The sequence below is a fragment of the Aethalodelphis obliquidens genome, unplaced genomic scaffold (genome assembly GCF_003676395.1).
Source record: "Aethalodelphis obliquidens isolate GAN/ISIS:26980383/991018 unplaced genomic scaffold, ASM367639v1 scaffold25, whole genome shotgun sequence".
Lineage (NCBI taxonomy): Eukaryota > Metazoa > Chordata > Mammalia > Artiodactyla > Delphinidae > Aethalodelphis > Aethalodelphis obliquidens.
This window is the reverse complement of record NW_020837969.1, coordinates 29,946,180-29,958,658: the sequence shown is the minus strand read 5'-3', so window position 1 is coordinate 29,958,658 and position 12,479 is coordinate 29,946,180. Positions and strand designations below refer to the sequence as shown.

At 44.8% G+C, this 12,479-nt stretch overlaps 1 protein-coding gene across 5 annotated transcripts in view; it reads right to left on the bottom strand.

The window, feature by feature from the left end:
• Positions 1–341: 341 nt before the first annotated feature.
• Positions 342–12,479, bottom strand: part of TACC1 (transforming acidic coiled-coil containing protein 1) — a 58,892-nt gene continuing 46,754 nt past the window's right edge. For 4 of the 5 annotated variants that reach the window (XM_027122866.1, XM_027122867.1, XM_027122869.1 and 1 more), the window contains 6 exons: positions 10,986–11,062; positions 9,575–9,618; positions 8,197–8,357; positions 7,327–7,433; positions 6,313–6,433; positions 342–5,242 (listed from right to left, as the gene is read on the bottom strand). In XM_027122866.1, coding sequence (XP_026978667.1) covers positions 5,174–5,242; positions 6,313–6,433; positions 7,327–7,433; positions 8,197–8,357; positions 9,575–9,618; positions 10,986–11,062 — 579 coding nt within the window. In that variant the 3' untranslated portion in view covers positions 342–5,173. Of the gene's footprint in view, positions 5,243–6,312; positions 6,536–7,326; positions 7,434–8,196; positions 8,358–9,574; positions 9,619–10,985; positions 11,063–12,479 lie in introns of those variants that run through there. The other variant, XM_027122868.1, reaches the window with a different exon arrangement.

Sequence of the window (12,479 nt, the reverse complement as noted above, 5' to 3'; positions counted from 1 at the left end):
AAAGTTTGGGGTGACTGAGGTTCTTACGACTTGAAATATGCCAAGGCAGACAGGCAGTCTGTTAAGCAAAACCAAGATGCACCCAATTAAATACTTTGTTTGCACAGATGCAAAGGCATGGAAATTTATGTGGCAAGGTCTGAATTCCAAAGTTTGTTTTGTTTTCAATTACACACCTAACCAAATGCATAAAATCCCACAAAATGAATGTAGCGAAAATGTCATCTTTTGTATTTTTAGACTGAAATATGGAGCCCATGAAAGTGAGGCTGTCATGAATTTTCACAATTGGGGATTGTGACTTATAACCAGGAAAAAAAATGTCTCCACACAGCCACATCTAACAGTGATAAACAGTTTTTATTCAGGCAATGAAACATGGAAAAAATATATTAGTAATCATTATAATAATTTCATTTGTGTGAGTATAACTTTTACAAATATTTACCTGACATATAAAAGGGAAATTACTTGTGCATATAAAATTTATGTAGATGATTTATTCCACACAACACAATCCTGATAGCAGTAGTCAATGCAGCGTTAGATTCCTCTGGACGAGGCTCCTCACACACTTTGTGGCACCCGTGGGGACACAGTGGAAGCAGATGTGCAATTAATTAACATTTACTTGTTGGCACGTTAGTACACAGGGGTATCTATTGGCAAACACACACTTGCTAAAAGCGACACTGAAAAGGTTGCTGCTACCTCTGAGGTTTCAAAGAAATGCCTGGATCCTGGCTCGCTGGGTGGGAAGGACCAAGCCTGAGGCTGAGCGTGTGAAATCTGCAGACCTTCCTGCACTGGGTCGGGGGCTGGTTTTGGAGCTCGTATTTTTATATGTCCCCTTGGAAATTATTCACAGAGCATCAGTTAACAACGTGACTGGGAGATTCTCTGTGGAGCAGATTTCAGATGCCGCTAAAAGGCAGAGGGACAGAAAGTGGCATCTTCAAGGTTCTAAAGTGATGAATGGATACAGGGAAGGTTCAGACCACACCTCAGCACCAGGCCTGGTCTCCGCCGGCTGAGTCAGGGCGCTAGACGGACCGTCACAGGCCAGCATTGCACGCGACATCTCCATAGTACAACTATAACGAGAGTGTGTATATATATGTGTGTATATATATGTAGTAGCTGTAACCATATTATAGTTAATAAAGTCATTCCTTAGGAATCTTGCTTGTCCAAATCTAACTGCATGCTAAGAGGCACAGAAATGGGATTGCATTTGGATGAAAAAACTATGGAAAGTGCAATCTTTAGTCTCCAGAATGCTAGCTCTGGGCACTAGGGGGTGGGTCTTCGCTGGAAATTGTTGTTCATACAATCTTCCAGAGGAGATCCTTAGACAGAAGGATCTATCATGACCATTCCTTTGCCTTTACTACATGGGAGACTCAAGGTTTGAGTGATAAGATGCTTTCTTCAAATCACTGGAATCTGGAGGCCAGTCAAACCTTTTTAGACAGAAGTCTCCTTAAAATACTTCTTTATGAAAATCTTTGAAGAAGATGACCCTATAGACTTTTGGCTTGACATTCTGGGATTCCCAGACTGTTATTTGTTCTTTAACAAGCAAATAATAATCTATCTTTTAAATTCTTCAGAATATATACATCTTTACTCTAAAACACTTTGCTTGAATCATTTAGTCCTTCAAACACCTAGTTTCTCTCTTTCCAACAAGAGGATAAAGTAAGAAACCACCCAAGTCCGAGAGCAAGCCTGCATGGTCACAAAACTACAAAGAGAGACACCGGTCGCGGACAATTCATGAGATGGCTACCAACTGCAGCAAAAAACCAAAAGGAAAACAAAAGGGAGCTTTAGGGATTTTACTCCACTAAAAAAGGACGTGCTGAGTCATTTCCATTTAGTGCACGCAGACTCACCATTGCCTGCTCATCACAACTCCATTTTGAGCTTTAGAGCCATCAAGTCCTCTGTTACCGTTCAGTAAAATGAAAGTAACATGCTTTCATAAAGTAACATTCAGTAAAATGCTTCACTCTGGCTGCACTGAGTCAGCCCAGGGACATTTGGGGCAGTTTACTCTGCTGGATTATAATCAGTCAGTAAGAATCCAAGGCCCGGTACTAAAGTATCTAAGTATTTGTGTGAGAGTTGCAGAAAGTGTGGGACAGGTAAAAAAAGGTAACTGGCTGGAAAGAAGATTCAACTTGAGCCATCCTCCAAAACAAAAGGTAAATCTTCCCTTGGACTCCAGATCAGCTTGGAAGGCTGCCAGGTCCTCAGAGTTCTTCACCATCACGAGCTTCTACACTTCCTAATCTGGACTAGGTCTGAAGATGCTAGAAGCCACGCAAGCAAACTGGGCTTCTCGGTGTTTCCAGGACGGTTTCACAGAAGGTCTGGGCAGGTCGCTGGCTTCCAGGAGTGTCTCCAAATAAAGTAAATTTGGGGAGGTCTGACTGTAAATGACTAGCCAACCAAGTGACAAACTGTGCAGTCTGTCTTCCAATAGATCCTCCAATTAAAACACTTTTAGGTAAAGACTATCCATCTATACTTTGGCAAAATGAAAAACTTAGGATATGGCTCTGGATCCAGAGCCTCAACAAGACCACTCGTGTTCCCAAACCACCGTCCAGGCCAGTGGCTTCCTCTCATTTTCCCTTCATGTTTGTCACGGGGAGTATTACTGTCTAGCTTACGAGTAACTTGGCCCCGCCCATGTTTTGAAGCAAAATTCTAGGCCACATTCTTACTCTCCAGATTACTACAAGTTTCTTTCTCCCCCTTATGTTTTAAAAAAAATAAACAAACATACTTCACTTCTTTCTGCCCAGTATATTCTCTTGATCTGCCAGCTGGACAAGCTCCATGTTTCTTCTTGTTGGAGAAAATCCATCTGTTCAATTAGAAGGAAGACCATTTCCCTGTAATGGTCATAGCTGAGAGGCCAGTGGCAACTATTACTGAATAAGGACCCTTTCGTTTTCCTTGTGCAGCAACTTTACTCCCTAGGGTCTAGTTTTAAGGGGTCTCTTCTCACCAGTGTGCTTGGGAAAGACTGTCGTCACCTCTGTTTCAACACACAGCTACTTTCCCTTTTTATACACAAGAAGCCTAAAAGAGAGGACTGTAGGTTTATAACAGAGACTCCTATACTAAGCCTTTCATGCGTCAAACAGAGCAATACAAAACAGGTAAACATGGATATGTCACCAAAACACAGCAGCAAAAAGGTTTAGCAACGTTTCTTTCTGCAAAACGCAAAATGAGTTTCTCTAGTCATGGAGGATTGGAAGAGGCCGCAATCACACTGCCTGGAGACACCTGCTCCTCCAGGGACAGGGCTGTAGCAGGGCACTCACGTCAAACCCGTGACTGCTTTCAGGGCCCAAATGATTGTCACATCACTTCTCCAAACACAGATCATTTCTGTTGTTGTTGGTTTTCTTTGTACAAAATGTTAAGACGGTAGGCTTTAAAATACAGCCTAAGCACCAATTGTGAGAAATGCATATTGGTTAAACAGGACTTCTGCCTTTAAAAGACATTACTGACCTCCCTGGAGCTAAAGATTGCAACCGTGTGAACAGTACACGGCTAAAGAAAAAGTCATCTCGAAAGAGCTAGAGCGGGTCTCCACGAGGCACAATTCATTGCTGAAGTTGGGTCATGCAGTAGTTTTACAAGAAAAGTACGAAAACTTACGTGTACTGGAGATAATGCGTTATCACCGTGAAGACGCTCAGGGTGTTCAGATTAAGACAAAAGAGTGCTTTAAAACACCTGCGTGGATTTGGTTTCGCCTATCAAGTGGGAGGGGTTCACACGGGAAATTTCCAGTTGGGGGTTAAGGGCCCCGCCACTCTGAATGGAGCCCAGGAACGGCCTGAGGAATTTGGTTTTGTGAGTGGGATCTGCTCCCTGCACGCCCCTCCTCCAGTCTTCGAATGGCCTTGGTTTAAAAATATTCAAAACGCACTGAGTTTTGGAGTGCTTGCACGATTTTTCCTGCCCATTTGGTTGAAAATTCTACTATCTTTAAGTTTGCAAGGTTTTTTTTTTTTTGCCTTTGGGGAAAAGAAGTCTGAAGAACAATGCATCACACTTGGAAAAATCCAACTTTTGCTTCACCTTACGATTGCTAATGGGGTTAATTAAATAAGGTCATCTAAACCTTTGACAAGCAGACTTCCTTTGCATATTCCAAATAGATAATAGAGAGCAAATGTCATCTTGGAGCAACAAATGGAAGCGGAGGAGACTGATGGCGCTAGGACAGACTTGCCGAACCCCAGCTGTGAGGGATCCCACAAAGTAGATGCCCTGGGCCTGAGGACTAACTCCAGAGGGGCCGCCTGCATCCAGGCTGAGGAGCATCGAAATACGGGGCAACAGGACACTACGGCCGACAGTCTCCCTTATGTGACACCTGAGTCTGAGGTTATGAGTCACGCCAGACATGGAGTCTGGGGGCTTCACCTCCCCAACTCCCCAAATTCTGAAGTTGGCATTCTGAGAAAGGACTCTGTTTCAAAATAGGGTTTTACATTTATGGAAATATGCCCTTCTGTAGAGAAGTTCTTATTTGATTATGCTTCAGGGAAAAAAACTAAAACAAAACCCAGCAGCATATATAAATATGCGTGTGTGTGTGCATGCATGCGTGTGTGTGAGAGAGAGTGCGTGTGTATAAATGGGTACTCAACTGGAAGTAACAATAGGCCAAATCATCTCCTCAAATAAAACCACTAATATTGAAAATTAAATGTAAACGATGAAATAAATTTTAAAAAAAACCAGACAGGTGGTGGACAGGATATGGTCCCAAATAGTAGCCATAAAATCATACACTGAACGCACCTGGGGAAAGTAAAGATGACTTTAAAACAAACCAAAGATAGAGAATCCCGCCCAGACTGGGCAGCCCGTCTCACTGAGCCCGACTCACTGAGCCCGACGGGTCGGTCAGGCCACTCGTTCAGCGGCTGCGCAGTAAATCCTCCAGCGGCGCCTCCCGGGCGGGTGCGTCGGCAGCAAAGCGGGACAGGCAGCGGTAGGTATGTGCTTTTGTAAAGTTCCGTGGTTTTTTTTTTTTTCTCTGCAAAGGGGCAATTATTCCTGGATAAGGCAAGATAATCGTGGTCACGAGAGAAGCAGCCAAATGCAGATCTGCTGAGCTAACAGGAGAAACTCAGTCCGTCTTTCCCAGCTTTGCAATCAGCTCGTCACAGATTTTCGTCAGTTCTTCAATTTCTTGGTTCTGAAAGATAAATGATGTGATGATGCAGTCTGTGTCCCGAGATAACGGATCACAGTGAAATAGTCCCCAGACTGGCTGTACTCCTCCCTAGGCATCCCAACTCAGTGGTTCTTAACTTTTCTACACCAGAAACCCTTTAAAGAAAGGAAAGCTCTATACCTTCTCCCCTGAGAAATGGTCTTGTGTTCACAAAGTTATGCTTATATTGAGTAGGGGGTAAGGGTAATTACTGGCCCTCTGAAGTCTGTCCTTGAAGTTTGTCAAACTTCCTTGCTATCATAGGAATTACTTGGGGGTATTTGTAAAAAAAAAAAAAAAAGAAAAAAAAAGTATCTGGGCCTCACTTGGTCCATGAGCATCCCCAGGGACCTGGGATTCCAGAGTCTAAGTATCTCAGGGGCCACTGTCTTAGGGGTTATCAGACTCCATGATAAAAACCCCTGCCCTGGCTGAATGGATGCCACCGGCCTGACAACATGATTGGAGGCACAGTAAGAAAAACACTAGAGGCACAGAAAATGAAGTCTAAGAGTCACTAATTAGCAAAAGAATGGGGATCGTTATCACCACTGATTTTTACTTCCGTAGCAGAGTTTCTCGACCACATCTGGGCAGGGCCAGTCTTGGTGTGGGGCGCATCCTGTGCACCATAGGGTGTTTAGCAGCATCTCTGGCCTCTACCCACTAGATGCCTGTAACATCTCCCAGTCGTGACAACCAAATATACCCCCAGACGTTGCCAAATGTCCCCCTGGAGGGGAAAATTGCGATGAAGGGGGAAGATGGCTTCACATATTATATTACAGAAAAAAACAAAACCGAAAGAGAAAATAGGTAGCTTCGGAGCCTCAGCGTTTGGTCCTCTGAGCTTCAGTTAATGCAACCTCCTCTCTGTACCCTGCCTGTGGCCAGGTCCCACTAATACACCTCGGAGTATCTGTTGCCACCTGAGTCACTTCCCAAAGGAGCTGGATTGAAGCGTCTGCGCAGAGATAAGCCCCTTTCAACCAGACGACACGGGAGCTGCAGCCGAGGAGGAAAAACAAAGGTCTCGGTGGGTCCCCTCTTACCTTCTGCTGAAGGGCCCTTTCCAGGGACTCCACCTTCATTTGCTCTTTCCGGAGCCCCGCGTGGAGAGCGGCGCTCTCAGCCTTTGCTTTTGTTCGAACCTGAGCAATCTCCTCATTGGCTCTGTTTATGGAACGAAGGGACAAAAAGCACATGGTTTGTCATCAGTCGCGGCTCACGATCGGGATGCTAACCGCTGACACCTGTGACACAGAACTAGGCGAACTGACTCCACCATAGAGGAAAAAGAGGAATTGGTGAGCTATATAATTCAATTTTAATTTATAAAAATTCAATTTACACACAACTGCTAAGGAGATTTCCACGATGCAAACCCATGGCAGAATCGACCTTAAAGGCACACGGGACCCTTCAACATTCACATGCCACCAGAAAACAGAATCACATGACAGTTTCTACAACAATCTTAGATTTTTTTTAACCCAGTACAACAACGGGTAGGATCTCTGTGGATTAACACAGCCAATGAGTCAGGATACTAACCACTGGCATCTATGAAACACAGACCTACAAGCAACTTTATTAATTAAAAATCTCCATTAAAAAAGGAGATTCTCACATTAAAAAAATGGTAATTATGTGACATGATGGCGCATTAGCTAACTCTATGGTGATACGTATGTAAATGTATCAAATCAGTGTTGTACACCTTAAACTTACACAATGTCTTATGTCAATTATAGCTCCATACAGCTGGGGTGGGGGGGAAAGAAGGGGGAAAAGGATGTCTGGAAGGATAAAAGAATGATTTCCTGGGGTGAGGAAAGAGGTGCGAACCCATTGGGAGGGGGAGAGAGTGGGAGGGAGAAACTGTATTTTTTTATTCTTTTTAATGTCTGAACCTTGTGAAGAGTCCACCTATTCAAAAAACTAAATAAGACACCCAGGTACACACAAGTGCAACCTGGAATTGCAAAGTAGTGATTTTTTTTTTCTCATCTGTCCATCTTCCCACAACATCACGAAAAGTGAAATTCTCATGCACAAGCTCTTACTTGTCCAGTTTTTCCTCCGCGTGGACTTTCAGGGCCTGGTACCGCTGCTCCTCTTGTTTAACTCTGGCTAAGTAATCCTGAGCACATTTTTTCAAGGCTTCTTCATTCTGTTCCCAAGTGACAATTTAAAATGAAAGACACAAGTCATTTTGTTTTCCTTCTACTAGTAACATGCCACATATCAGGGTTTTCATTAAAAAAAAAAAAATGAAAAAACCTAATACATTCAGATGCCTCCAAATAAGACTCCATGGTAGTTTGAAACAGGCACAAATAATTCTCACTGAAGAAACTGTAGATAACTTCATGTATTAACTTTCAAGTCATACAGTAAGTTACACTGACACACCTGCTTTAGGAAGGGCAGATATTCAAAACTGAAGGGCAATCTGATCCCCATTTTAGACAAACCGGACAGTCATTTTTATGGTTAATATGAGAAAAAAAAAAGAGTGTTCACGGCTATAAATGTGTCTTAGTGATGGTGTACAACCAGATCAAATCAATATGCCCACTTACACTAAATTTGAAACTTTACACCTACTTTCTTCCAGAATATGCAGCCTGTATTTTTCAGTGCTATGGCTTGACTCCCTTTTACTTTTACTAACATTAAATTGGTGAATAATCAAAAAGAACATTTCTAGAATTCTCCTAAGTCGGAGGGTCCCACGGTTCTTACACTCCGTGCCACACTCTGGTGGTGTCCAAGGCTTCCTGACCTGACCCAGGGGAGGAATGACCAAGACACGCCACCCAGGGGCCCCGATTCCCTGTTTCTAGGCCACCTGCACCTCTGGCAGGTGCGTTTGAAGACCCATTATCAAGAAGACACACCACCAGGGAGGCAGAAGGCAAAGGACGGGCTACCTTCTTGAACCCTTCCAGGACGCCTTTCAGGTTCTCGTATCTCCTGAACAGGTCGGAGAGGGACCTTTCCACCGAGTTTAGGTCGGCCAGGGCCTGCTCCTTCTCCATGGTCAGCTGCTGGAAGCTCTTCTGAGAGGTCATACTCGTCCTCTGTTCATCTTCTGTGAGTCATGATCAGAAGCAACGCACGTTCTCTCAACACACAGCGCACAGCCGCCCTCCCGAGCCACCAGGCAGTACGCTGGGTCGGGGAACCCAGCAGGTAAGGTAACAAAGGTTCCACCCTCAAGGACTGACTTTCTGGCGGGGGAGACATGGTGACAGGTCGGGGCGGGGGAAACACAGCCGGGAAAGAGGGGTGAGCAGTCTCTGCCAGAGGACAGATGGGAGTGGAGACCCAGAGGAGCTGAGGGCGTGAGCCGTGTGTCTACCCAGGCGTCAGGTGACGCGGACGGCAGAAAATATCATCTCGCCGCCTAAGTTAATGCAGGAAGACCTGACTGACTTAGGGAGTCGGTCCTTACAACAGAGGCTACAAGAGATTCTAAATGCAGTGCAGGAGGGTGAAGCGCTGTCCTTTTCTAAAGGCATCGATGGGTCTGGCGCAGGGAAAGCACCACCTGCAGCGGAGTGGGGCCACCGCATAGAGCAGGGACGTCCCCCCAGGGGTATGAAGGACGAGGTGAGGCCGCCCACCTGGTGCTGGAACTCGAGTGTCTGCTGTCCTCTAAAAGGAACCTAACGACAGTGATTCCCATTATCTGCAGGTTCCCTGCTCGCTATTTCTACGTGTAGCCCCCAGATCAGTATGTGTGGTGCGCCCCCGGCCGTTCGGGGACACGCGTGGAACGGCAGAGAACTGGAGTCACCTGCCGGGCACGTTCTCGGCTGAAGCCGGACAAGGCGACGCTCTGCCTCGTTTCATGCTGCAAACAAGTGTCCTTTTCAGTCTACTTAGGGCCACGTTTTTGGCATTTTTGTGCTTCCTGTTGGGGATTTTGAAATGGGCCCCAAGCCTAGACCGCAGGGCTGTCTCGTGTCCTAAGAGCCACAGGGCTGGAGGTGTCTTAGGGGGAAAACACGTGTGAGATGAGCTCTGTCCTGGCATGAACTGGCATGAACTGGCCGTGAGCTCAATGTTAATGAGTCAACAGTATACCTTAAATAAGGTGTCTTCAGACAGAAACACCCATAAGGCAAGCTTTCCTGAGGATCAATGATTCAGTATCGGCTAATTCAGTGTTTGGGCAACTTCATCAACTACTGCAAATAACACGAATCGCTTGTATCTCCGGGATGGACAAACTGACGCTTATATTCTGATTTGAAGATCACCTTTGGATCCCATGGCTCATACCCTAGAAAAAAACTTCCTTACCGATCATTTGGGCAATGGTCTTCTCATACTCAGCCACAATTTTCCTTAAACAAACAAACAAACTCTTATCAGAAGAGAATTTCATTAACAATGGAAGTTGGAGAAACGCTGCCCCAAACAATTAAACACGTTAACATGTACTAACAAACTTACATAACCCAGTTACCTGCTTTGGGGCTCTCCTTTTTTGACGCTTAAACTAAGATTTGTTAATGTTCAGAAAGGTTTTTCTTGAGATTTTGTTTAACCAGGTTTTTGTTCTATTTACAGAAACAACTGCCTCCACCTTTTCTTTGCACTTGCGTGAATGACCCCAAGGCAGTACGTGAATTCTGCTTAGAGAAGGGAATCTTTTACAAAATAAGTTAATGACATTCTTGGGGCTCTTCCTGAGACACCTGACCTGAGTTCAGGCTTCCCCTGGCCCCAAACCACTCTTACAGGTAGTGGGTCCCCTCTGATTCAGATCCGGGTTTTATTTGATTGTCCTAATTCCAGAAGTATTTTAGTTATCCAAAGAGGTTTAAAGATTGCCATGTCGTGTTAACCTTTCTTTTAGGGAAGTGCAGTGCTTTCCTGATCCTGCCCCGTGACGGGTGCCCCTCCCTGTGACCTCATCCCCCATCGTGAGAAGTGACCACTCCCCTGCCCCTCACGGGTGGCGCCCATCACGCTGACCCGGCATCCAAGTTCTTACGATGGCTGCTGTAAGCTCCCCAAGGTCAGGGGCCGTGCCGTCCTCCCCACCATGCCAGCACAGGGACTTACACCCGGTAAATGCTCAAAAAACCAAATAATACAAGAGCCACAAATTAGAGTGGACATATTTAAAATGTTTCTTAGTCATTCAAGTGCCGACTGCAGTTTATAAATTAGTTACGCTCCCCAGTCTTTGATGCCATCTTTGGTTATTTCACAGCTCCTAACTCTAGGGAGTGAGCAGCAAAAATAAAACGATTTCAGCGTAAAGTCAGTTTTGTTTCCTGTTAACATGCTTTTTATAATCTATTCCGTGGTTGTGAAATCTGAAGCTACCACGTATAATTCGTTTTAGAAATTATAGTGTTTCCATAATTGAGTAGGTCAATAAATCTCTGTATTTCTGTTATTATATCAAATATCAAATGGATATTTTTGCACAAATTGGTCTTTTCAAAAGACAAGAATTATGTGGGTTCTGCTTATTTGCAATGTTCTGAACAACCCAAAATGAGCTACAGCATTTGAATACAATAACTGGTCGGCAATCCTCAGGAAATGACACCATCAGTCACAAATCAAGGTGCAAAGAGCAAAGCCCTGGAGTTCTCAACAGCTGGTTCTGTGTAAGCAAATACTGTCATCACTTCCTTTGTATTAAATCTAAAAATGCATAAAGGTACCCACCCCTCCCCCAGACCTCCAGTCTAACCTCATCTCCAAGACTTCTTGTCGGGTTTCTTCGTATTTTTTCTTCCATTCGCTTGCTTCCATCTCTTTAGTGATTATCTAGATTATAGTGGAGATAAAGCTTGGTTTCACCTACTCAATGTCTTGAATTTAAGACTAGAGCCTGAAAACAACACACAACCAGGTCCATCTGAAGGCAGTCAATCTACATTAGGAATAAAAAAACCCTCACCATCTGTGTCTAATGCTCACGACACTGGGGAGATGCTCTCGGCTGCAGACGATGCTGGAACGTGGTCACCGGGACGAAGGTGACCAGAACCTCTCCCAGGAAAGCTGCAAGTGGTTATTACCATCTCCAGCTCGGTCCGGGGTCTGGCTATCGGCCCAGAACCCTGCTGGGTCAGGACGCCAACAGCTGAGCCATCTGTCTGGCAGAGACTCATCTTAACCAAGGGTGACGCCACAGCACCAATTTAACTAGGCTGAGAAATGAGACTGACACCAAATCAGAGCGGGGGACGTTGGCCTGGCCGGACAGTCTCATTCTGCAGAGATTTCGGATTGGGTCAGAATAGGGCCCCGACGTTCCTCCGGGCAGAGGCATCCATCTCACCGTTGGCAAGATCTCACTCGCCGGACCAGAACCCATATTGCTGCGTTTGGGAGGCTCGTGCTAACCGGAGAGAAACACTCTAAATTCATGGCCTCAAATGCCATTTGCCCTGCACAGAGCTCAGATGGGCACCTATCGTTCTCCTGTGATTACACTTCTCTGTGCTTCTTTCTAGTTGGTACAATCTTTATTTTGGTGCCATCTATCAGGATCTCAAGAACTAGAAGCCAACCTGTCTGCTTCAGGGGGTCAGGCACATCTTCGATGCATCTGGTGGTCCTCTTAGAGTTTTAACTCTCAGGAGAAAGAAAAAGTCATTTTTCTCATTTACAGGATTTTGTAGGGGCCTCCTTACCACAGCGCCTGTTTTGACAACAGGACTAGCTGACACCCCTAATTACTAACTTATTGCTATGTTTTAACAGTTCGAAAGACCTAGGTCAGAGGTACTTAACCACTCTCATTATATTATAAAAATTATATAAGTCACTACACGGAGGGAATTACCTTCTTAAAAAAAAAGGTGGAATCATCAAGAAACACACAAACCAAACACATAAACTACAGCAGAGAAACACAACAGAGGAGGGAGGTAACTAATGGTAGCTAACAGTATCTTTCCTATTTTCCAGATCACCCAGGAAAGGCCTAGCAGAGATCTATTTTGAACAGAAGATGTTCAATAAACACGATACAGGGATTCGAGAGTTGAGTTCTTTAATTAAAGAATGGATGAAGGGATTATAGGCATTAAGATGTGAGAGGAAGTCTGCTGGGGACTTTTGGGAAAGTCCTAAAAAAGAGGACTGTGCTCCTAAAGAGAGGTGAATGGCGAGAATTAGACGTTTTCTAATGCTAGGCATTGATGTCTGCAGTGTGAAGCACGGAGCTGCAGCAGCC